At 44.2% G+C, this 26069-nt stretch overlaps 1 protein-coding gene across 8 annotated transcripts in view; it reads right to left on the reverse strand.

Annotated features, from left to right (window-relative positions):
* YLPM1 (YLP motif containing 1) overlaps positions 1-25041 on the reverse strand; it is a 38704-nt gene extending 13663 nt beyond the window's left edge. For 3 of the 8 annotated variants that reach the window (XR_011324730.1, XM_069783869.1, XM_069783874.1), the window contains exons 1-13: positions 23899-25040; positions 18783-19025; positions 17654-17848; positions 15655-16397; positions 10196-12610; positions 6295-6400; positions 3975-4455; positions 2709-2801; positions 2127-2301; positions 1833-1978; positions 1288-1475; positions 573-635; positions 161-280 (exon numbers count right to left, since the gene is read on the reverse strand). Coding sequence is in view for 7 of the 8 variants with exons in the window: in XM_069783869.1 (XP_069639970.1) it covers positions 161-280; positions 573-635; positions 1288-1475; positions 1833-1978; positions 2127-2301; positions 2709-2801; positions 3975-4455; positions 6295-6400; positions 10196-12610; positions 15655-16397; positions 17654-17848; positions 18783-19025; positions 23899-24954 (6024 nt within the window). In the remaining variant the exon portion in view is untranslated. Of the gene's footprint in view, positions 1-160; positions 281-572; positions 636-1287; positions 1476-1832; positions 1979-2126; positions 2302-2708; positions 2802-3974; positions 4456-6294; positions 6401-10195; positions 12611-15654; positions 16398-17653; positions 17849-18782; positions 19026-23898 lie in introns of all 8 variants that reach the window. The other 5 variants (XM_069783870.1, XM_069783872.1, XM_069783873.1 and 2 more) reach the window with 4 other exon arrangements.
* Between the last annotated feature and the right edge of the window lie 1028 nt (positions 25042-26069).

The following is a 26069-nucleotide window of genomic DNA, read 5'->3' on the forward strand; positions in this document are numbered from 1 at the left end:
GAATTTGCCCATTCTGCCCTTAAGTTACATTGACTTGTTTTGAAAAACAGCCCACAGACCTTTGCACTGTTCCAAAGTCACAGACTGAAATCTGACTGCCACTGTGTTGTTCCAGAATGTCTTGTTTCTTTGTCAAGATAAACAACTGAATTAAAAGTACCTTCTTTTTCACTTTTTTCCCTGTATCTGGGTCTCTCTCTTCTTTTTCCACTTCAGTGATAAAATAGTCATCCAGGCTGAGCACTCTTGGTGCAGGTCCTCCACACTCTACTTCCTTATCCTGGGAAGAAAGCAAAAAGAAAACATATACTCTTGCTGTAAAAATTCCATTCTGCTACAGAGGATCTTCAAAACACTTTTGGCAGACACAGCAGTACCCTGCTCTATATTCAAAACAAGAAGAGAGCAGTATCCCTCATGCTTGCTAATAGCAGAGGGGATTTACGTGCCATATGAAGACATGGAACATGAAATAACAACAGGCTGAAATTCCAGAAAAACAGAAAGAAAACAGCAGAGGAAGCGCACGTAAAAGGCAAACAGCACTACACAGGGAGCAGTTGTTTACATACCCTGATGAGTTTTGCTACATGTGTCTTTCCACTGCCGGGCAACCCTCTCATTATGATTACAATCTGAAACAAATATCATGTAAGAAGACAGGATACTGTACTACATTTAACAGAATCTCTTTTGCAAAAGTTTTCTTCTAGAAAATTATGTGCTCTGGGCTCACACTTTTGCATACCATCAAGCAAAGCCAGTACCATCCCTTACTGCCTATTTTACAAACCAGGTTGTGAGGAATGGTAGTAGTTCCACAGAATAAGAGCATATGATGTTAATCATCTCAGCAGCTTATACTGCATAAGATGTTACAGATCTGGTTCAGGTACAATTAACTGAATTAAACTTGTCTAAATGTTTTATAGCCTGTACCTTGTTCGTTCTTATTTTATATGGTGCGTTGCCAAATCTCTGACTCTGTGTAAAGCCAAGTCTCTCCTCTGATACATTGAAAACCCAAGTGAAGATCTCAGAAGTGTCTAAAATACATTAATGTTACCCACTAATAGGAATTTAATCTTAGCATTCCCAGGAAGTTTACATCTCCTGTGGACTCCTAATAGCTATACTACAACACTCTAGGCATGTGCAAAGAAACCAAGAGAAATTTCCAGAGCTTCCTCAAATGTAGGCTTGTTCCCAACATACTACACTCATGAGCATTTTATCTGAATACAGACCTCACAGAAACTGATTGTTGCTTTCAGAATGCATACTCACCCTCTCTGGCCTGCTATCCCGTCCTGGTGGCTTCAAAATATCATCTACATTTTTAGATTCTGGTTTCCTTTCCACTCGTGGAGCAGGTGGTGGCTGACGGGGCATTGACGGAGCAGAAATAGGAATCCTTTCCTCAGGGTAATTTCTACGATCACCTTCAAATTCCAGTGTTTGGACAGAAGAATTTTCTTAGTTCAGTAAAATAAAAAAATTAAGATGTTCATACTCAGCTGAGCTGATTTAAACAGACCTGCATTATTTTAGAATAAATTCACAGATTTGTCCCCCATATAATTCAAATTTCTAATCTTGAGCCTATTGCAATCAAAGACATTTTTTAGCAGAGTATGTAACTGTTGCGTTCCTAATCTCATCACCACTGAGAAACAAAACTACATGACACCACCCAAATAAATTTTCCTGAATTATATATTCCGAACAAAGAATACTGCAAATCAATTAATCTTCACCCAATTAATCTTCACCTCTGCAAGGCTGTATTTCTTGTAATATTCTATCATGGCTTCAAGATTGAGAAACTGTACCTCCAAACATGGAAGGCCCATGATCATATGCTGGGCGATCTGTCTTTCGTTCATATGGTGGTCTCTCAAAACCACCCCGCCTGGAAGAGGGATGGTCCTTCTTGTCACGGTAAGACTGAGTCCTTGAAGGTGTAGTAGGAAGAACCCTGTGAAAAGAGTATGTTGCATATTTCTAGAATTTCTACTATGGATTCCAGAAAGAAATGAACACGCACCTCACAGGCAAAATGGACAGCCTAATACTCAATACAGCCTGAATTGCATTGATTTCAATAGTCTTCCAAAACCACGTACCTATCATCTCGGGGATGCCGCTCTTTTTCAAATCTCTCTCGTTCATAGTCCACAGAACCACGGTCTCTGTGCAATTCCCGCTCTCTCTTGAAATCCCGATGATCTGTGTTGGAATTACCCTGACGCTCAAAATAAGGCTCACGATCTCTTTCTCGGTTGTAACGACCAGGGTGCTCTGAAAGGAGAAACCCATGGAAATCCAAACCACTAAAAGATACTCTGAATTTTTTATTATTTTTGAAGAAAAAGCAACAAACAAGAGTACAAGAAAAGTATACAGAAACATATGAGGTGAGGGCTAGAATGGATTTAATCAGCCACTGAATCTCTTTTCCAAACTGTAACAGACAACTGTACCATGCAATCCTACTTAAAGCTAGAAAACTGAATTTTTAAAGTGGCTAGGTCATTGACTGAATTACTTCTCTTGACAATATAAACTGTTATTCTTATGGGCCTCTGAAGAAAATAAAGTGGTTGTAGCTTAAACAAGAGTTACTTAGTTTAAAATACACTTTTAGTGCCTTAAAACTTTTCTTATGAACTAGCTAACTGTCTGAGAGCTAGCCAAGTGCTCCCTACCTTTTTGAAATGTTTGCCTCTCTGGTAGAGGTTCTGGACGCAGGGTTACTCTCTCCCCATATGGAATCTGTTCCACTTTACTGGTAGTTATATCTGGTTAAAAATAACAAAAAAAATAATAAAGGTCTTAAAATACCCTTCCTCCATTTCCTTTCCTCTATCATGAAAAGCAATCAGTCAATGGCATTAAAAGTGTCTGGAATAACTTACCAAATTTCTTGTAATGGATAATGCAAAAAGAGATATACATAAATATGTAACACCATAGTTTTTAAAGTCTGAAGCTTTAGTGTGTGTGTGTGTGTAAGTACGCATACCACTTTATCTTAAGAATGGGAATTCTGCCTTTTCAGATGAGTTCAAGTAGCATGCACAGTCAGAAGATTATAAATGCTAAAATGCTCTGAAAGTTTCAGTAACTCAAAGAACTACTGTAATGTCAAGACTTTTCACTGTTATGAATCTAAAGTAAGCATTTCAGTTAAAATTTTTCTAACAGCTTTTAGTAAAACATCTACTTAATGGAATTGATATGGCTTCAATTCATGTTATGGCACCTTAGAGAAAAAAATGCTCTTTAAGTGACAATGCACAATTTAAGAACTTCTTGACAACATGATTTCACTGTTAAAAACTAAGAATGAGGGAAATTAATTCTATTAAAGAACTAGTGTTGAATTTTAGCTTTGATAAGCTCAATACTAAATGTCAGAGCCCATCACTGTTTATGTATTAAATGACTGTTTAGGGCGCACACCCTTCAGACCTAGGACTTTGTCTCCCTCCCTATCTAGAGGGTACTTCACGCCCATTAAGCAGTATATAAATAATGCAAACACCAGTCACATTCTGTTTTAAGTTACTAAGTCACCCCTAAGAACTGTAACAATCCAAAGTACATTCTAGCACAGTTATTTCCATACTCAGCCACAAAGGGATTAAGGGAAGTATCAATATCAATCTAAACATATCACATTAATGTGATCACATCAGTTGGTGTTTATTAGAAGTGGACATAGCTATACACCATTCAGTTCACACAAAATAGCTCATAATCACAGCACTGAAGAAAACATTAAACTCAAGGCTGGAGGTTACAGACTCCTTAAAACTGAATTGCTTAGCATTAGATCGCAATGTAAGTGGCCTACAGGTCAGCTGCAGAACATCTATGGCATGCTTTGCATGGCACACTCCTTTAGAAAGAAGCTAGGAGGACTAATTAGCTCTCCTTTACAGATCAAAAAAATACACTGTAGTACCCACCTCGCCCGTGGCCATAATCCACAGTTTGCTGAATTACAGGTGCTTTAGGAACCGGAGGAATAACTGGAGGAAGGGACACTGGTACAGCTGACGGAACAGAGGTGTGAACGGCAGGTACTTTCACAGGCGAGGAGACAGTTGGAGGCATCATTGACTCCTGTTTACACAACTCGTACTCCATATTTGCTCCTTTATCCTCATTTGTGTCCCAGAGTCCATGGAAAGAATCCTCATCCCAGCGTTCCTGTTCCACAGTAGAAGGTGATGGTTTTAAAGACTGACCATGACTTGGGGTTGTAGTTGGAGTAGAAACTGGAGCATGTGGCCTTGTCATAGGTGTAGCAGGCCTTGTCAGTGGGGCACTTGGTCTTGTCACAGGGGTGGGCTGTCTGAACAACACGGGAGGCTTTATAATAACAGCAGGAGAAGCTTTAATAGCTTGGGCTTCTACTGGTGCCTCTGAAGATAGCTGAGAAGAGACCTAGATGCAGAAAGCACTTTTAATGTAGATCTGTAAACTAACCTTCTCTCATCCTCTGTAAGTCAGTAAGCACAATGGCAATCGGTAATCAAATCATAAGCATTTTCTAGTACCTCCATCAAGATGCTACAGGTAGGAGGACAATATTTCAAGAACTGGTGGCCTGAATTAATTTGGTGTTTGTTCACTATGTGAAGACTTAAATACTATTTATTTTCTGCTTCAAAATAACCTTACCAATTTAAGCTCCAGTAGGCCTATCTCAGTTCAAAAGTGTCTATGGTTTTATTCCCGAACACTCCTGCTGTCTGCAAAGATTCCTGCTGTCTGTGAGGAGGCTGAAAAAGTCTGAAAGTAGGGCAGCTTGGTGAGGCACAAAAGGATTGATAAGGCCAGCTTCTTTCTGGATGTCACTGGAAAAATTCCCAGAAAGCAGAAACACCTGGAAACCCCATAATGAAATCAACATGAGATAAACATAAGAAATGGGGAGGTCTTGCCCAGTGGAAAAAAACAAAATAAAACAGAACCCCCTTCATGAACCAAACACCCCTATGGAACCTCAAGTGCTGTGTCTCAAGAGTATTTTCAGCATCACACCAGATGCCAAGTTACAGGCAGCCTTATTAGCAACACGCAACAAAACTTGCAGAACGGTTGTAGATACAGAGCTGAACTTTGTAATAGCAGTTCAAAGTCACAGCAGAAATCTGAAGGCAGGAATCCCAAGAAAGACAAGAGTTGTTGGAATACCTCTAGGCAGAGGGGTGTAGTCTGAGATACTTTGTATCAAAGTTCAGTAAAGTCACTTCTTCCTAAAGGCATCAACATACCTGCAGCTCTTGGTGGCAAAACTGTTCCACTATTTTACTTTATAGACACTGTAAACAAGGAAGAGGTCACCTAGGCAAAAAGAAAACTTGAAGTGCCTTATTCACTGCATAACACTTCTCTGGAGGGAGGGACAAACAAAGCTTGGTCTGGCTAAATGTCAGACCCAGAGGTCATTAGGGCTAAATTTATTGGTACCAGTAACTTTTGGGTTAAAATGTGATGAAGAATAAAGACTGTGCATCGACTCGGGTTATCTCCTCCAACATACATTTAACTAAACTGTTTATTCATTCTAGGAAGGATTTATAAACCTGAGTTAACATGACTGCAGAAGTTCAGTTGGTTTCTGACTGGGTACAAATTATAAAAAAAACAAATATAAGCAGCTAAGAATTGTTTCCAGAACCAACCAGGAGATTAAGCAGGAGAGGAATGACTTGCATCACAACAGGAGATGAAGTCATGGAGGTACACAAATGTGAGCTTCCATATACTTTATGATATTCCAGAAGGTAATGAGAATTCCCAATAAAGACAGCAAACAGAAAGCTAATGCCCACTCTACACTGAAATATCTCAGTTTCTGATGGAGCTATCCTCAAATTTCTCTAAATTCAAAGAGGAGAGAGCTCTTAAAGTAGGAAAAGCAGAGCAAGATGTCAGAACTTAGGCAAGGAACAGGAGCCTTATGCCCCTGTTTTGGAAGAGCTCACCTGTTCTTGCACATCAACCCACAGCAATGTAGGCTGTTGAACCTCATGCACTACTGTCCCTAATGGGTCATGCTCAGAAAACATGGTGGACTGAATGAGTAGAAAAGGCTTTGAAAAATCTCAAGAAACTAAGAAGTTGCTTTGCCTCAACAGAGAATTGATGAGGTTGTAAGGGCTGCTGGGGAGGCATTCCACAGAGAAGTTTGACCATTAGAGTGTAGAACTGATCTGACATACACATTAATAGTAATTACTACCAGCATATTACTAAGTTAATACAAGATGAATTTACCTGAAAGGCACCTGGCCTTGTGCTTGTGTTCTGTGATCTCGGAGAGTCCTGTGTGGAAATGTCAGGTTTAAACTCTTTCAACTTCTGTAGCTGTTCCTTTTGCTCTCTGCACATGAATCACAAGAAAGTGTTATCAGTCTGTAGCTTAAATGAAAAATTAAAGGAATCAGTAGTCACAGTGAAAACCATGTATTACACTAACATCAGGGGCCGAGTCCAAAGAAAAGGACACAGCAGGCTTTATATAGTCAATGCTGTGATTCAGAAATCCGTTTCACATCCACGTAACCATGGAGGTATTTAGTGCATTAGCTCTATCCTTTTTTGATCACAAGTTTCCCGAGACATGCAGTTATGCTTTTGTGCTTAGCCAGAGCCACTCCACTTTGACAGTAAAGAGCAAAGCTGGATTTTTAGCTTCTGCCAACACCTGCAAACAAGAAGTCCATTGGAAATGAGTGCATAAGCGCTCTGGTTCACATGCTAACAGGATTAAGGCCAAAGCACAACAGAGATTCCAATACTTAAAAACCAAACGATGATTTTAACTTTTGTTTCCTTGTTTTATGTATCAAAATGCTATTTAATATACAACCAGTACATAAGCTATGGAGCAGAGACCAGGACCAGCAGTGAATACTACAACCACTGGATTACAAAGTTCTATTGAATATGATTTCCTTTCCTTTCAGTTTTTGTTAGCATTTTTTTAACTAGGGTTTTTTATTGCTAATAACTCTTTGTTCATATTAATTGTGTGTATTAAAGTAGTTCCCAAAGAAAAACTAAGAATGGGATTCCTCTGTACTAGACACAACAGAGACCATCCTAACTAGCAATGCATCTGTCCAGTGTCCAGCACAAGGGGAACTTGGCTTACAGGAAGGGATCCCAAGTGCTGCATTAGTACAAAGAATAAAAACAAGCAATTGCTAGCACTTATGTCTTCTTTACACCTGGCTTAGGAAAAATACACCAGATGACAAATATAGAACAGCATGCAGCTCAGAGTATGCTGTTTTATACACAATAAAAGCAAAGCCAGATAAAGGCTTTACCTTTGAGATGAAAGCAGTTATGTACCACACTACTGGTATAACTCTTTGTTCAAAGAAAGAAAAAAAAAATCATAAGCAGTTTCCCTTAAAGTTGTTCCTACTGTTCAGACTGGGGTCATCTGCATATAAGAACCTGATGAGAAGTACCAGTGTAACTAATTTTAAGATTACTCCCATATTCAATTAAAAATCAGTATCAGCAGTATCATGTTTATATTTCCCCTTTCTACTGGATTAGAAAGAGGTATATGTATCTACTTTCTTACAAAAACCATTTTAGTTTCTATGTTTAAGTATCTCAGCCCTAATAAATTACTCAAGTAGTGATTCACAAACTATGGTCCTTAGCTTAAGTCCACTGGCTTGCAGCTAGTCACATTAAACAGCAAAGCATATACCTGGCAACCTGAGGCAATGGGAAAGTCAGGAAGCTGAAAATGATCTGTTGCTCCAAACTCTTGGATTAATCTAATTGCAGTGAAAGATTAAATTATTCAGAAAAAAAGTTCTCCCTTCCTTTTTAAAAATCATTTTTCTTGCATTTTGGCATGCAACTAAGGCCCTCTGTATGGGACAGATGCTTAGCAATCTTATGAGTCTGAAAACAAAACAGCTTCAAGAAAAGTGCAAAATGTCTCTGTTATCTTTCAGCATGGTTTAAAGTGCAATAATGATAACAAAACATTCATTTTAATTGCCCATTATTTTAGCATATGTATTGGGTTTGTGTGGCAACTTTTGGTACCTGGGGGGTTACGGGGTGGCTTCTGTGAGAAACTGCTAGAAGCTTTCCCTATGTCTGACAGAGCCAATGTCAGCCAGCTCCAAGACAGACCCGCCGCTGGCCAAGGCTGAGCCCATCAGTGATGGTGGCAGCGCCTGTGTGGTAACGTATTTAAGAAGGGAAAAAAAGTTGCTGCAACACAGAAACTGCAGCTGCAGAGAGGAGTGAGAACATGTAAGAGAAACAGCCCTGCAGACACCAAGGTCAGTGAAGAAGGAGGGGGAGGAGGTGCTCCAGGTGCTGGAGCAGAGATTCCCCTGCTCCCATGGGGGAGAGCATGGTGAGGCAGGCTGTCCTCTGCAGCCCAGGGAGGTCCATGGTGGAGCAGATATCCTCTCGCAGCCCGGAGAGGACCCCACGCCGGAGCAGGTGGATGCCCGAAGGAGGCTGTGACCCCATGGGAAGCCCACGCTGAAGCAGGCTCCTGGCAGGACCCATGGATCTGTGGAGAGAGGACCCCACGCTGGAGCAGGTTTCTGGCAGGACTTGTGACCCTACGGGGGACCCACACTGGAGCAGTCTGTGCCTGAAGGACTGCAGCCTGTGGCAGGGACCCATGCTGGAGCAGTTCATGAAGAACTGCAGCCTGTGGGAAGGACCCACGTTGGAGAAGTTTGTGGAGGACTGTCTCCCATGGGAGGGACCTCATGCTGGAGCAGGGGAAGAGTGTGAGGAGTCCTGCCCCCGAAGAGGATGAAGCAGCAGAGACAGCCTGTGATGAACTGACTGTAACCCCCACTCCCTGTCCTCCTGCACTGCTCAGGGGGCTAGGTAGAGAATTCGGGAGTGAAGCAGTGCCCAGGAAGAAGGGAGGCATGGGAGGAAGGTGTTTTAAGATTTGGTTTTATTTCTCATTACCATACTCTGGTTTGATTGGTAATAAATTAAGTTAATTTTCCCTAAGTTGAGTCTGTTTTGCCCATGACAGTAATTGGTTGAGTGATCTCTCCCTGTCCTTATCTCGACCCATGAGCCTTTTGTTATATTTTCTATTCCCTGTCCAGTTGAGGAGAGGGAGTGATAGAGCAGCTTTGGTGGGCACCTGGCATGCAGTCAGGGTCAACCCACCACAGTATAATATCTTGTTTATGAAATGAAACCCCTGTCTTTACCAGGCACCAATCCTTAGCTGTCTCTCAGAAACTCATGAATAGGATGAACCACATGAACCTCTGTCTCCAAGATGCTTCCTCTCTTCTCTACAATCTCCTCTGAAAAATCTCATTCACCGAAATAGTCAAAGAAACTCATCTTTCCTTTTTTTTTAAAAAAAAAACCAACAAAAACATTTAATGCACCTAAACCCATGCACCAAATTGCAAAGATAGCATTGGGACAGATGATACGTGCTCCATTCATTCTGCTATTACTAAATTTACTGAGCCCTAGGATGTTTCTGATGTTTAAGAGGATTATTACTTATTTCGAAATAAATACCTATTAAAGCCTTAGGGAGTCTAATAGTTGCTTTCTCAAATGTGGTCTTGGTGAACTCTTGCATTCATATCCTCCTGATTGTTATCACTGCTGTTATGCTGATCCTCAGAACTAAGATCAACCAAACTTGACAAAATTATTCACTGATGATGCTGGATTTCAAAGGAGGGAGCATTGTAAAAAGAAAAAAGAAAAAACCCACATATGCTTTAATTGAAAAGTAAGCCGTATCAAAAATCAAACAGGTCCCACTGTGTGAATTAAGAACCACATTAATGTAGATCTTGACATACAAGTATTAAAAAGCAGTTATCAACAAGCTCATTTGAGGATAACAAGAAGATTGGTCAGGTGATGTGGACAGATATCTTCCTGGAAAGTAACAAACAGGGGATAGCATATCCATGGGGAAAGGGACAACCATCTGTTTAAGAAAAAAGTCAATCCACAAAAGCTGTGATGGAGGTACTTCTAATAACTTGTTCCACATGAGCTTCTACTATCATGCTGTGGTGAAAAGAAATGAAGCCATTACTGCATAAATCAAGGAACGAATTAGTAAAGGAGCACCATCTCCACAGAATGGAATTCCCACCCAAAGTGACAGAACCAGGCAACTCACCTAAGCATTTTGAGCTCCTGGGCAGCCTTCAGAATTATCTCATGCTGTCTTTGGCTAAGGACCATCACTCCTCCCAAGGACTGGTCAGAGTCCAGGTTTGAATCCGCTCCCAGCATATCAGAGGAATGTGAAGGTGGAGGAAGGGATGAATCTGAATGATCATCTAAAGACCGCAGTCTGTCTCCATCATCTGGATACCACCTATCTGACAACCGTTCCCTCTCCCAGTCAGTCCTTTCAGGAAGGTAGTCTTGCTTCTCCCGCCATGTGTCATATCTCTCTGGATACTCTCGAATCCTCAGCTCCCCCCTGTCTCGGAGGTCTCTGTCATAATGATCTCTGTTCCTGTCCTCCCTCCACCTATCTTCACGGTATCTGTCCAGAGGTGGAAGAGGTGGTAATGGTGGTAGAGGGGGGATATCCAGGTCACGATTCCCCATTTCTCTGTCATCCATAGGTCTCATGTCCCAGTCTCTATCCCATTCTCTGTCTAAATCTTGATCATAAATATCTGAGGATCTTCCAGTCCTATCTAGATCTCTCTCGAGTTCCCTCTCTCTTGGTCTTTTCCAGTCATCCCACCACGAATCTCGTCTGTCGTGATCAGATGATAAAGGAGGTAGCGGTGGCAAGGGAGATAATGGAGGCAATGAATGGTGGGGTTGCAACCTGTCATCTCTGTCATAAGCATCTACAGAATCATCCTGATAATCAGAGTTGTGATCTCTCCAGTATCGTTCTCTTTCCCAGTCATCCAATCGCTCATGCTCCAAAGAAGGGTCATCTTGACTATCTAAAGGAAATTCCTCCTGCATTCTATCATCTTCATGACCCCAAGAACCCCTGAGTGTCTCATCTCGATGGTATGGAGCCAATTTGTCAGTATCATCTCCTAGGTGAATGGGTTTATCTATATTGCCTGTTTCAGATCTTCCTGCTTCCCTCTCCCGGCTACCTGCCCTCCTGATGGGACCCCTCTCGCGGCTACCTGCCCGCCTGACTGGACCCCTCTCGCGGCTACCTGCCTGCCTGATGGGGACCCTCTCCCGGCTACCTGCCCGCCTGATGGGGACCCTCTCCCGGCTACCTGCTCGCCGCATGGGTTCCCTCTCCCGGCTACCCGCCCGCCGCATGGGCTCCCTCTCCCGGCTACCCGCCCGCCTCACTGGGCCTCTCTCCCGGCTCCCTGCCCGTCCCCTGTCCCGGCTGCCTGTCCGCCCAGCTAGCTCTCTGTCTCGGCTAGAGAATACCCTCTCGTGGCTATCTGACCGTCCACCCAGTCCCCTCTCTCGGCTGCCAGACCGTCCATCTGGCATCCTCTCCCGGCTGCCTGACCGCCTATCTGGCATCCTCTCCCGGCTGCCTGCTCTCCTGAACATACCCCTGCCGCGGATGGATGCCTGCCTAGCCTGCCCTCTACCTCTGTATACATATCCTCTGCCACGGCCATCATCCATCCTGCCCATTCCCCGGCCATGGCCATCGTCCATCCTGCCCATTCCCCAACCACCATCCATCCTTCCCATACCCCGACCACCATCCATCCTCCCCATCCCTCGGCCACCATCCATCCTCCCCATCCCTCGGCCACGGCCCATTCCCCAGCCACGGCCATCCCCCTGCCCTCTGCCACGGCCATCATCCAGTCTGCCCTGGCCCCTTCCTCTGCTTACTGGTCCCTTGCCTCTATCTTCATGCATAAATGACCCTTTCCCTCTGCTTTCTGGTCCAGGTAGGCCCTGGGTGCTATCTGAAGCAATCAACTGGCTATCTGGTGAATCCAAATCCTGATTTCCTGTTACAGGGGTTACTGTACCACCTGTTCTTGCAATACCTGACTGCAAAGCTACAGGGTTACTAGAAAGGCATGTTGATTTCTGGTTCTGAATAGGCGGAGTAGGGGCTTTGGACTCTTCTACTTGCTGGTTAGGATCATGTGAACTCCACGTCCACTTTTTGGGAGGATCTGAAATAGTTTCTTTGACTTCAGGTTTCGATGGTTCCTGTGGAGTGTTTGTCAGGTCCTCATTTGGCTCAACAGGACCTGCACTCTGTGCATCAGGAGTAGACTGTGTTCTGCTTACAGTCTGCTGATTGCCAGCTATGTCTGTAAAAGGTTCTTTGTTTTCTGACTGTGAATCTGTCTGTGACTGCTGCTGTCCCAAATGAGGCCTGGGCCCCCTCCACCGTGGGCCACCAGGTCGGGAACCATGTCCATGTGATGCATTTGTCGAAGTATAAAATTGTGCTGCTGGTCCTCGTGGGATAGTCCCCCATCTACTTGAAGACTGTCCATCTGTATTCTGTCGGTCAAAACGTGACCTGTATCCTTCTGAGCGCTGGGAGTCAAAACGAGGCCCTCTCTGTCTCGAGCCTTCAAATTTGTCATATCCTCTTCCTCGAGGTCCATCAAATCTATAGATGACATAATGGCAATTTTATTCAAATGAACAAGTCAAGTTAAAATCCTCTAGGAGTTTCACACCCCCCCCAAAGTCACTTCTAACTGATGAATCCTAGTATGCCTTAGGATCAATCCCTACTGAACCAGTGCAGAAGCACAGACATGTTCTTCAATTCAATATTGTCCACTGAAGACCAGTTTAAGCCACTTGCAGGTTATGTAACCCTAAAAGGAAATTTGGCTTAAGTATCTCAGGACTGAAACCTGACTGACACAGAAAGCTGGCACTCATTTGAAAAAAAGCTTTCAATGTTTGTTAACAGAAGTTTTGTTGCAAACAACAACTCTCACTGAACTTTTGTTTTGATAATATGCAACAAGCCTACTTAACTATGGTGATGAATGCTATCTAGATAAATCTTTAAATACAGATCCTTTCAGAAAGTGCAACAAACTGTGATATTGCCCAGTTCCACGCAAGATAATATGCCTAAAACAAATATATTTTTATTGCATCACTTTTTAAATTCTTTTTGAGAGCAGTTAGAACTATTATTGAACATGAGGAAATGGGTCAGGCAAACTAATGAATAATTCATGCAATCATATTTATCTAGAACAAATTAAATTCATTTTACACAAAATAGAGAACTCATGTCTGAAGTCAAGCTGCTTGGATGGTTGGGATTCACAGTTGCGTCTCACTGGATGAGGTCAGGAAGGCCAAAGTGCAGCTGGAGCTGAACTGGGCAAGGGATGCAAAGAGTAACAAGAAGGGCTTCTATAGGTATGTCAGCCAGAAAAGGAAGAACAAAGAAAGCGGACCCCCCCCCGATGAACATGACTGGCAAACTGGTAACAGTGGACAAGGAGAAGGATGAGGTATTCAACAACTTTTTTGCCTCAGTCTTCACTGCCAGCCTCTCTTTCCACACCTCTTCGGTGGATGGACTGCAAGACAGGGACTGGGGGAGCAAAGTCCCTCACACTGTAAGAAAAGATCAGGTTCATGACCACCTGAGGAACCTGAACATACATAAGTCTATGGGACCTCACAAGATGCATTCCAGAGTCCTGATGGAATTGGCTGATAAGCCACTCTCCATAATATTTGAAAAGTCATGGCAGTCAGGTGAAGTCCCCAGTGACCGGGAAAAGGGAAACATTGCACCCATTTTTGAAAAGGGTAGAAAGGAAGACCCTGGGAACTACCAATCTGTCAGCCTCACCTCTGTGCCTGGGAAGATCATGGAACAGATCCTCCTAGAAGCTATGCTAAGGCACATAGAGGACAGGGAGGTGATTCGAGACAGCCAGTGTGGCTTCACCAAGAGCAAGTCTTGCCTGACCAACCTAGTGGCCTTCTATCATGGAGTGACTACATCAGTGGACAAGGGAAGAGCTACAGATGTCATCTATCTGGACTTCTGTAAGACCTTTGACATGGTCCCCCAGAACATCCCTCTCTCTAAATTGGAGACATACGGATTTCATGGATGGGACTGTTCAGTGCATGAGGAGTTGGCTGGATGGTTGCATCCAGGGGGTAGTGGTCAACAGATCAATGTCCAGATGGAGATCAGTGACAAGTGGTGTCCCTCAGGGGTCCGTATTGGGACCAGTACTGTTTAATATCTTCAACAATGACATAGACAGTAGGATCGAGTGCACCCTCAGCAAGTTTGCAGACAACACCAAGCTGAGTGGTGCAGTTGACACACCTGAGGCATGGGACACCATCCAGAGGGACCTGGACAAGCTCGAGAAGTGGGCCCATGTGAACCTTGAGTATGCAAGGATAGACACAACTGAACAGAACAACACTGTTCTTTGATTCAGTAGGCATCACATCAACCCATCTTGAACTAATGATCAGACAGAACAGATATTGGTTTTGCAACTTGATACCATGTCAAGTATGAAAGAAAAATATTCCAAACCCAAGACCTTGGATTAAGCCATTAGCAGGTATAAAACCACATAAAAGACATGGAAACACTGACTTTTAGAGTAGCTTTACATTAAGGCAGCAGGTCATCCACCTGATAAAATGAAATTTTAAATTTGAACAAAACTGTACCTTACCAAAAGATAAAGACAGCAACCAACAGACAACAAAACCAAGACCATCATGACGTAATGCAAAAGAAAAAGCGGCGAAGAATCCTAATGCTCAGATCCTAAGGCTCAAATCTTCATTTCTTTCCTTCTCTTCTGTTTGTAACTGTTTGAATGCTAAGTAATGCTACATGTGTAGAAAACCATTGACTTGTACTTAAGACAAGCACTATCTCTCTCATCAAACTGCCATTTTGAAAAGTGCACTGAATAGGACAATCATATAGCTGCAGAACTCTCACACTAGAAGGTAAAGTACTGGTGAACAGCTTTGAATTCTCGTATCTTTCTGTAATACATGTTGGATTACAAACTTTATTGTTTCTAAAAAATAAATAGCATCTAAATTGCCAGTAATTAGCTACGTTAGTATATTCAGCTGAATATCTGAATACTTTCCTCAATCCCTTTCAGAATGCCTACATTAAATTGCTACCACATAGAGCAACACCTGAAAAACGACCCTTCAACATTTTTAGTTTAGATTATCCTAAACCGTGTTCCAAGTACCACAGACAAAATGCTGGGAATTTAAATCACTTTTCATACAGGATCACTCTTTCAAGTGTGAGTTATCATCTTCAAACTAAGGACAGCAAAGACATATCAAATATTTACAACAGCTTTCCTGTTTTCCCAAAAGGGAGATTATGTCTCCAGGAATGAAAAGGGTGCAGTGTGCCCAAGCATTTTACTAGGAAAAAAAAAAAAAAAAATCTATTCTAGATAATTCTCAGGTGAAAGGCATCTATCTATTCTTGCTTTAATAAAATAAATACAGAGCACGGTGTACATACATCAAAAACAAAACCCCCACCAAACAAGCACACTTCACACGACCTCAGGAAGATTTAAGAATAAGATACATATTTCATTTCTTAATATATCACTGAAAGTCTTGTAGCCTGGAACATGTATAAATCAAAAACATCCTTACCTAGGGCCTCTGGGGCCTTCAAAACGTGCTGATCTGGGAGGATCGGGAAGCAATCCACCTGACCTCACTGGTTTATCCTGCATGGTAGGTGCATGAGTTGAAGACACTGCAGAAGTGGCTTTCAGTTCCCCACATCCTTGCTCAGATGAAATAGGGACAGTTTGTTTACTAAGATGACCTTGAGACTTTCCATGGTCTGAAGAGCCAAAGGATGAACTTACTTGAGAATGATAAGGTGAATAGACAGTTGAACTAGCTATTTTTGATGCATAGGTACCAGGGGTGGGAAGCAGAGCTGGCCTTGGTGTCTCAGTAGATTGACTGCTTTGAGAACTGGATCCTGAAGGGACAGAGGAATTAGATAACTGAGAAACAGAAGACAGAGGTGGGGGGACCAGTGGAGGCGTAGTTGAAGGTAAAGTTGGAGGCATAACAGGAATGCCACCTTGAGTGGTTTGAGAATATGGAACAAATGGAGGTGGCAGCGAAACATTTGCAGGGTACTGATTCTTCAGATTTTGAAGTGAGCTCACTTTCTCCTGCAGATGGGACTGAGTAACCTTCATCTGTTCATCCCATGCTTTCCACTGTTTCTCATACTCTTGAAGCTGGTCTTTGTGAGGGTAGGTTTGAAGCTGATGCTGCCACTGTTGGTTCATTGATCGCTCCCAATCCTTATGAAGCTGCTGGAACTGTTTTTGCTGTGCCTCATAATGTCGCAGCTGCATGTCCACTGACATTGTCTGCAATGAGAACACAAGAATAGCTTCAAAATACCATCTTAGTTATTTTCAGAGCCACGTATTTCAGTATCACTCGTAATATCACAATTTCTGACTTGGACAGAAGGTTGAGGAAGAACTACATTGAAACAAAAGCAAACATGAACTGTGATGTCTAAAGTCATTGTGACAACTTACACATTTTATAACTAGAGGACATTTATGTATAAAAGGTTTTTGTGTGTGTGTATTTGTTTTTTTTTAAACAGGACAGCTGAAGAAAGCTATAATAAAAGGGGTCCAAGCTGTATTATTACCGGATGCTAACAACAGCTAAAGCCGAGATCAATCTTCATGCTTTCAATACATACAGTACATGGCTATTTCTCAAGGCTTCAGTTGCTGTTATTAACCTGCTCATCGTTGCTTCAGCTGTCAGCACTTACTTTTCTCTAAACCTGTGCAAATAAGAAGATCTGACAAAATAAGGCTTCTTTCAAGGCTGTCTTTCATTATGTGTAGATACAGGTCCTAATATCCACGGCTTGATCTTGTCTCAGATTTTCAGGGTTCACACTTAAGAGATTTTTTTTTAAACAAGCAGACAGCCCAAGCTACAAAGAAATGCTTAATGTACAAACTCCACCAACCTAGAAAAAGCTGACTCACCTCTCTAATACAGTAATCAAATTCTACTTAAAAGCTTAAAGGTTGCAACTGATATAATTATCCAAACTTGTTATTAAGACTTTTTATTTTATTTCACTGATCATTTGAGTAAATAATGTGAGACTGATTTTCTTAATTACTTTAACTGTGTATTTTTGGCATCTATGTTTACTTCATCATTGTACATATTTATTTTTGTACTACACAATATTGTAAAAAAGAGCAGCTACCAAATTACTCCATGCAATCATCTGTTTACTTGACCTTTCTTCTGAACTGTTTCTCCAGCAGTAAAACATTCAAAGCCAAGTAAATTCAATATTGTGTTCAGCTTTGCTTCTGTACCACCCAAGTATGTCTGAAAAATCTTAAGACAAGTGTAAAGTCCTGTATTTCTCATCCTGCTGAAGCTTCATCACCATCTGTCAATTCTTTTTTCATTCTGAAGTTGAGTGACAGTAGGAAAAGGGGATATAGACTTCCACCCAAGCAGAAAAAGTAGCTAAATGAGCCAACCATGACAAATTATTCAACTACTTGTTTTTCAGCAGACCATGAGTGCTGGGTCACCCGGGAAGTATATCAAACACATTTCCTTAGTGTTTCACCTGTAAGTGTGGCGGCTGTTGCATGATCTGTTGATACTGCTGTACTATCTGCTGCAGCTGGGCATGCTTCTGCATTATTCTCTGATATTGAAATCCAACCCGGTGATGGGGATGCTGCTGCCATTGAGCTGCTGCTGCTTGCAACTGCTGCAATCTCAAATCTTCCTCGGGGTCATCAGGTGGTTCAATATTGAGCTAGAGAAAAAGGCAAATGCTATAAATAAAGGAAAGCTCCTTCTGTCAGAAGAAAAACCATACTTGGTCACTAACCAGTCTACAGGAACTTTCTCAGTGTTCGTTGTTTTATCACTCTATATTTCAGTGTTCTGGCCACCCACAGCTTCTGGAAGGCTGATTTTTATTTAATTTATTCTTAATGTGAACAGCCTGATCTAAAGGTTAGGCTGATAGCAATTACAGTATTCATATATACAGAAACTACCTACAGGAAAAAGATTAATGCAGATCTCTTATCTGTTGCTCACAGCAAATATAATGAGACAACAGTGGTTTTTCATGGTGAGGTAAAGTAACTCAGAGTGCAATATTTTTGCCACTTGATAGGAAGGCACATACTGTAAGCTGAAGTGGAGCACATGCTGCAGGGTAATCTACTACCCTACAGTAATCTGTTCAAACATCAATCATGACCTCCATCCATTATGTAGTAACTGTTACTAAGCATGCTGACAAAAATACTCTGTGCAAAGTTCCTGGCTTTCAGACAAGCTATAACACACATAGAGAAGGGGAGCCAGAATTGGCAAACTGCCAGAGAGGAATAAAGAACTAGTGTCTTGAAGATAGTATTCCTCATCTATCGAATACTTGGATTTTGCGCTTAGGTATCACAAAATGTTTCTCACAGACAAAGACAACAGCATTGGGGAAGGTGTGAGTCAAGCTTGGACTTGCTTGGTGCATGTGTGGGTGACCATTTAAGTCTATATATAAGGTGTGTATTTTTATTTTTTAAATTGGTGCAGCCTTAGCAAACGTTCTTTTAAGATTGCTTCACCATATTTAGTTATTGTTACACAGTATATACAAGAACTTGATGGCATTGTTTTCCTGTTTCTTTGTCCTATCTAGCACAATAAAAGGAGTGGCATCACTTTACAAAGCCTACCTGAGTTTCAGTGGATGGAAGAGAAGACTCATCTTCTTTGGAAGCTGGAGGCAGGGATTCATTAAGTGGAGGAGGTTCAGATTGCTGAGTTGAAACACTCATTTTCCCTTCTTCAGACTTTGCTCTCTGCTCAGCTGCATCCTTCACTACTGGACCTTTCATTTGCTGCTGTCCCTGAGCATGGGCTTTTGCCCTTTGCTGGAGGCTAAGCAGGTGCTGCTGGTACCAGTATTGCTGCTGTTCCTACAACAGACAGAAATTTTCTAAGACACCTTTCATAGGAAAAAAACATGAAAATTAATTCATGACAGTCACTAGAATCCTACTCTGGAAATCTCTTTTGAGGGAAAACTCACTTCATCATCAACAGTATTGCAATGGATGTCAGAAAATTGAATCAAAATTCAGAAACCACTACGTGAGGCATAGTGCCTGCAGCAGAATGTATTTCCTACCTCAAAGACCTTACAACTAAACAGCACAATAACAAAAAGCAAAAAGGTGGCCAATAAAAAGCCAAATTAGTACAGACATGTGATAAGTACCACATTTATTTTTAGTGCTTTTTATTCCTGACAGCTATAATTATGAGACTAACTCAGGTAAAATGAAGGGAAAATGGAGGACTCGTATGAGTAAGGGACCAGTAAAGAGAAAAAGGAGGAAACGTACAAAAAAGATGAAGAGGACACACAGAGAACACAGACATCAAGCAGAGTGAAAATAACAGCTGAGAAATTGTGGTGGAGACATTTGAATAAAGGCTGTGGAAAGGAAAAAGAACAATCGGAACCAGCATATAGGGAGTATTATTTATCATCTGAATTCTCATTAATTCTGATTCATTCAACAGCTGAAGAGGTAAAGAGACATGGTTGCACCCAAAAAATTATCCATTTAAGAAGTGATCAACCTTTCAGTTTTAAACATTTCAGGCTAGAATTAGAGTACTCGGGACAGATGACAGTAGCTTCAAAGCACTGTAAGCTGACACCAACATAAAGAACAAAAGGCTAAAGATAAGTATCTCAACACTTAAGTAGTGGTGCATCTTAAAGAGTCCTCATTAGGAACCCACAGTTCTGCACCTCCTCCAATACAAGAAGTATCAGGCATCAAATCAGACTAGCAGGACACAGATTTAAAACACACAGGAAGCAGCTCTTCACCTGACATGGCCTTGTGCTACCAAAGTCCCTGCCAGAGACCATTGCAAGGGCTAAAATTTTGTGGATTCAAGACACAGCTCCATAAGCTCATAGAAGAAAAATCTACAGATTTTAAAGATAAAGACACTAGTTGCAGCTAAGGCGGCTCCTAGATTTTAGGGAAGTATCGCTATACACTTGATTTTTAAGTTATTCTCTTAGCATTTGCTTTTAGTCACTGTCAAAGACAGAATGATAAAATACTGTACATTTGGTCTGACCTAGTGCAACCATTCTTGTGCTCTCATGTCAACTTCACACCACCTCTTAGAATCTGTGACTGCTCTACATCTTTCATATCCTCTGTTCTTCCCTTCCATCCCAGCACACACATTTAAGAAAAGACATGTATATAAAGCCCACTCAGAAACAGAAAAGAATCCAAAAGATGCAGGTATTTTAAAATATAACTGTGACAACAACAAAGCGGTAGGTGCTGTCTGATGAGATTTCTCAAAACTGAACCATTCTGCCTATCTTAAAACAGGTTTAAAAGAAGTGCAAGCTTCCTCCAAAAGCCTACGTCATGCTCAGATCAGGAATGATGTTTTCTATTGGTAGCAATCTAGCAGACACAATTAAACATGGAGCTGTATTTTTTAAAAAATACTTCTGTAAAGCTGTAACTTGGAGATGCGGTCAATGAAAGGAGAGGCTATGCTTCTTGGATTTCATGTTGATCCTGCAATAACTCCTGCCAAGAATCTTTTTAACAAGAATATGACTCAGAAGAGCTGTTATGACTTTGGGTGGAAGACATGCATTTACACTCCAGCATGGACTCTCTCAAAAACCTTCAACAACATGCTGTAGTAAGTGCAACTTTCAACACCAGGGAGGAGCATACATCCTCAGCTATACAAAACCTGATTCAATTATCCCTCTCAAAAGGCATTATAAGGTGATTTACCATGATGGTGCTGGATGCTATGCTTGGTGAGCACATGTTCTACTGCCACAAAACGGTTGTTTCCATGGATCCATTTTGTTTCCTCCTCATTCTACCAATTGGACAAAGGGCTAAAACTCATAATATGACCAGGGGTTCACACAAAGAACTACAATAATACCCTGTCACCTATTTTTTGCAGCAGATGAAGTCAGTGACACACGTATTGCATGTTCTATCTGCAAAGCATGAGAAAAGCAGAAAGGTAGATTTCTACAGCTTAGCCTGAGCAAAACAGAAGTGCTAGCGTAGAAAATTCCTGATAGCAGAAAGTTCAGTTATTTGAGTGCTTATCTCCTCCTGATGACTGTCATTATTCAAGTCCAGTTACAATCCTTAAGCCCAAGGAACACACCAGCATCAACATATGCCTTTTTCCATCTTCGGCTGACCAACAGACTATGCCTGTTGCATTTTACAGGGAACACTGAAACCGGCACTATCAGCTCCTGACCACAGGACATACCACCAAAAACATTAATGCAGAGCCCATGCCAAAAGACTACTTCAAAATTAATTTAGGCGACCGTAGGCCATAACACAATGCCTATTTTGGGGCACACTTGGTCCTTTTCTGGTAAGGATAGCAAAAGAATGGTTTAGCACCCTTTATAAAACAGAAGGGGGATTGTAAAGAGTGCAACAATCTGCTGAAAGGTGACATGGTAAAGCTAAGGTAGCTTTTACAGATGTAGATAAATGCATATTTATGGGTACAGATGCACCCACAAATATTTGTTTACTACTGTAAATAAATAGCAGCATACAGTACCCAAATATCAGATGGACCATTAAAGAAATAGAACAGGTATTTTAACAGGACTTGACAAAAGATGCATCTAATTGTAAAGAAACACAAGAATCCAGTAATTTAATCCAACTGTATACTCATGTAATAAACTACTATAAACTCACAATATTGTCAAGGCAAAGAGCAGTATCTTGGTTTTAGACAAAAAAGGGAAATAATAAAACACTAAGTCATGGCAAATTGCGTATTTTCTATGTTAAGAGAAAAACGCTGATCTATTTGGCTGCAGCCACTGTTACTGTGGGATGAGAACAAAAAGAATTGTTTTCAATTACCAGTTTAAACAAAGGCTTAATAGGATCTTATAAATTACAAATTACAGTATTTCTCTACTTGGCTTTTAATATCATCAGGAAGAAAGCATCACCACACTTTGTCTTTCCTATTCCTGTTGTGTAAGGACTTGTTGCTCCAAATACTGTCTCATTTTACAGCCCAAGATAGCCAAAATCGTATCAACCTGTTATAACAAATTTATGACCAGCAAAGTACCAGATTACTTTTGAATTGTGCATGAGAGTAAACAAACTACTCAAGATAGTACAAACACTCATAAACCAGACAATGTAAACTTCAGCAGTATTCTGCCACTTCTATGTGTGCACCACAATAATGCACTACTTGCTACTCTTCCGGAAAGGACAGAGTAGTTGAGGAACAATTAAATAACATTAATGAAGTTTCAGGCTACATAAGGGGGGAGGAATTACAGTTTACTGTTCAATCTCAAGTTCAATAATTTAAGAAGTCATCAAGCAGCCTCAACACCGAATTAACATCACTTTTTACACCTGATTTTTCAAGGTTTTGGTTTTGTCATTAAAAAATTTAATGAGTCCCATTGCTCTCACTGTAAAAGATCAACTAGTACTGTCCAAAACCTTTGTAAAATTAAATTCATGAACTGAAAGCACCACTTTGCTAGGCAGTGATTAGTTATATGGTGCAAACTTAAAAATGATACATTCCCAAACATATTCAGATATTGGTAGGAAATTAAAAAGGTGTCCCAACGATTAACAAATTTAAAGTGTCAGTGACTTCAATATGGCGCAACAGGATTTTTGCGAACTTAGGTTCAAATCAGAATCCTAAGACCAATTTGCCAAAAATAGATATCTTTTAAAGATAAATAAAGTCAATTTAAAGCATGCACTTCAGCTTTGTCCTTGCAGCTGGATCTCTACAAGCTGACCCTAAAACCATGCAAAAGCCTCAGTGAATCTGACTGACCTGTATACATAGTGGAGGACCTCAACATGCCTGTCTCTTTGTGCATGCTTAACCTTAAGCAACTAGATTGTCCCTAATTTAATGCATTTGAATGGTCACGCCAAGTTCACTGGAACTGCTCACATTTAGGAAGTGAAGCACGTGAACATTTTGCAGGCATTTCGGCCCTAACGTACGCATAAAAAGCACACAGCATTAACAACATTTTTCACCTCAAAAGCATTTCAGAGCATTTCCCTCCAACGCCCCCCACAATCTTGTACTGGAAGATCAGGCACGTGTAGCACACAACACGCAAATCTAAGCAAAGGGCAACTATGTACTACAACAGAAACACTTTTGCAGCTTTAACTATGTGCGGTAAGATTAAAATAGTCATAATTCTACACCAATTGGGCAGACGACTGAAACACGACCCCATGAGAAAACTAAATGAAGGAATCGCCAAAGACAAGAGGCACTCATCCTGCAACGTGCACTAAGCAAACAGTCTGTTGCATCTCAGAACATGCCGGATGAAGTCATCAGAGGTTCCTGCAGGTCGCCCACACACTGTACTTTGGAAAACAATTCTCCAGAGACCAACAAACCCCCCCAGGAAAATTAAATTCAGCCAGGAGTTAGACTTTTCCATAAACAACTCACTGGCTCTTGAAAAATGATGATTTGTTACGTCCCAACAAGCACTCCTGGATAAAGAAGCGCTTACAGAGACTCGCCCGAGCCGTGCCATTGCCGGACTTCCACGGGTTGCGTCCAAACCCTTCAAGTATTATGCAAATACGGCGTGTTTACTAACTGCCCTCACTCGCAGACCTACCCGCCAGCAGCGGCTAATCACCACCGCTGCCCTGGCGGCTGCCCCTGCCAGCCGGGGCCGCGGGGGCGAGCGCGGAGGAGGCGGCGTTGCCTTACCTGGGGAGTCATGGTGGAGGGGTCCGGCTGCTCGGTGCCACCGGCCTCCTTGCTGGCACCCTGCGCGGCCTCCGGCTGGGCAGCGGCGGGCAGGGGCAAGGACGGCTGGGGCGGGGGGAAATGGGCCTGCGATGGCTTGGCCGGGGGAGGGATGGAGGGCGCCAGGCCGGGCTGCGCCGGCTGGGAAGGGGAGGCCTGGGAGGAGAGCAGGTAGGGCTGGGGGTGCGCCATGTAGCCCTGGGCAGGAGGCGGCAGGTAGGGCTGGGAGGCGGTGGCCGGCGGGGGCTCCAGGTAGGGGGGCGGTGGCTCGGAGAAGGAGGGGGGCGGCTGGGAGGCCTGCGCCCGCGGCAGGTAGGGCTGGAGCGGCGGGGACTGGGCCGGGGGCGGCTGGGCGGGGGGCAGGTAGGGCTCCGCCTGCGGGGGCGGCAGGTAGGCCTGGGCCGGGGGCAGGTAGGCCTGGGCGGCGGGCTGCGGGGACTGCGGCGGCGAGGACAGCTCCATGTCCATGGGCACCGGCGAGGAGGGCACCGGCTCGCCCCAGTCGCCGTGCCCGCCGGGCGGCTCCTGGCCGTCGCGCTCCCGGGCGGCGGCGGGCGGCTTGCGGGTTGGCGGCGGCGGCTCGCGGTGGGCGAACTGCTTCTGGTAGCTGCGGACCGGCGGCGGCACGGGCGGCGGCGGCTGCTGCTGCCAGTCGGTGAAGGAGCCGGGCAGCGGCGGCGGCGGCAGCCCCGGGGGGGGCGGCCCCGGCGGCGGCGGCGGCCCCAGCAGCACGGACTGCAGCTGCTTCTGGTGCATCTGCTGGAGCTGCTGCAGCTGCGCCAGGTGCTGCTCCTGCAGGCTCAGGAACCCCGAGGTACCGGCGGGAGGAGGCGGCGGCGGGGCGGCGGCGGCGGCGGGGGGCGCGGGGCCCGGCGGCGGGTAGCTGGGCAGCGGCATCGGCGGGACGGCGGGAGGCGGCACGCTGGGGGGAGGGATGGGCAGCGGCGGGGGCGGGATGGAGGTGGGCGGCGGCGGGTAGTGCCCCGCCGCCCCGTACAAGCCCCAGGCCGGGTACATGGCGGGGCTCCTGCGGCGGCGGCGGGAGCGGAGCGCGGCCCTTCCACAGGCCGCGGCGGCGGCGGCGCGTGCGGCCCACCGCGCCTGCGCGGGCAGGCGCACCGCCCTCCCGGGCAGTAGAGCGCCAGCGGCGCGCTAGAGCGTCGAGCGGCGCCCCTCGTCGGGGGGGCGGCGCCGCCTAGCGGGCGGTCGCCGTCACTGCTGGAGGGAGGACGCTAACGCCGCGGCAGGGCGCATAGAGAGGGGCGGAGGCGAGTCCAGAGCGCCGCTTCCCGCCCGCCGCCGGTCGGCCCGGGCAAGAGCGAGGCAGGCGGCGGAAGGGAGCTAGAGCGGACCGCGGCGCGGGGGCTCCATTTTGTGCAGGGGGAGGGGGCGACGAGCAGGCGGGTGCTGCCGCCGGCCCGCAGGCAAGGCTCTGTATGGCCGGCCCGGCCCCCGGTGGCCTCCCGCAGGCCGTGGCGCTACGGGGGCGGGGGCGCCGGCGACCTGGGTTACCCCGGGGCGGCGGCGGCCATGTTTCCGCGTCTGCCCGCCGCTCCCGTCAGGGGCTGTGCCGCCACCGGCAACGGCTCTGGCGCGCAGCGGGCGTCATCGTGCTTCAGCCCCTACGCGGCTAGGGCAAACCCGGTGTCGGTGACCCGAGGTGCGATGGCAGAGATAATTAATGGTTGTAGCGGTTGAAGGGTGAAAGGAGCGCGGCCAGCTGAGCTAGGCCTTGGGAAAGGGCAAACGCAAAGGGCTTCTGCGGCCTCGCGAATGACGGCACAGAGCCCCCGCGTGGGGATGGGGGCGATGCCGGGTCCTCCAACCGCTAGAAACAACATGAACCATTCTGGGTTTTTTCAGTGAAGATGCTGGCGATAAACCTGAGAGGCAAAAATGTGAACAGAGCAGCTGATGTGTGAAATTGCCTCATCCATTACAGAAGCAACTGCACTGAGGAGCAGGAAAGAATTTTTTTTGTGTTTCTCGCTTCCCACGCTGAAGTATGAGTTAAACATACAAATACGTTCTGTAGCCAGTTAGCAAAGACTTAGGCAAAGTGCTGAACTCCCATTATTGAGAAAAGACACAAGGGCTTGCGTGTATGAATTCTAGTAGCTGGGCAGTGAAGT

This window comes from Haliaeetus albicilla, chromosome 5 (genome assembly GCF_947461875.1).
Source record: "Haliaeetus albicilla chromosome 5, bHalAlb1.1, whole genome shotgun sequence".
Lineage (NCBI taxonomy): Eukaryota > Metazoa > Chordata > Aves > Accipitriformes > Accipitridae > Haliaeetus > Haliaeetus albicilla.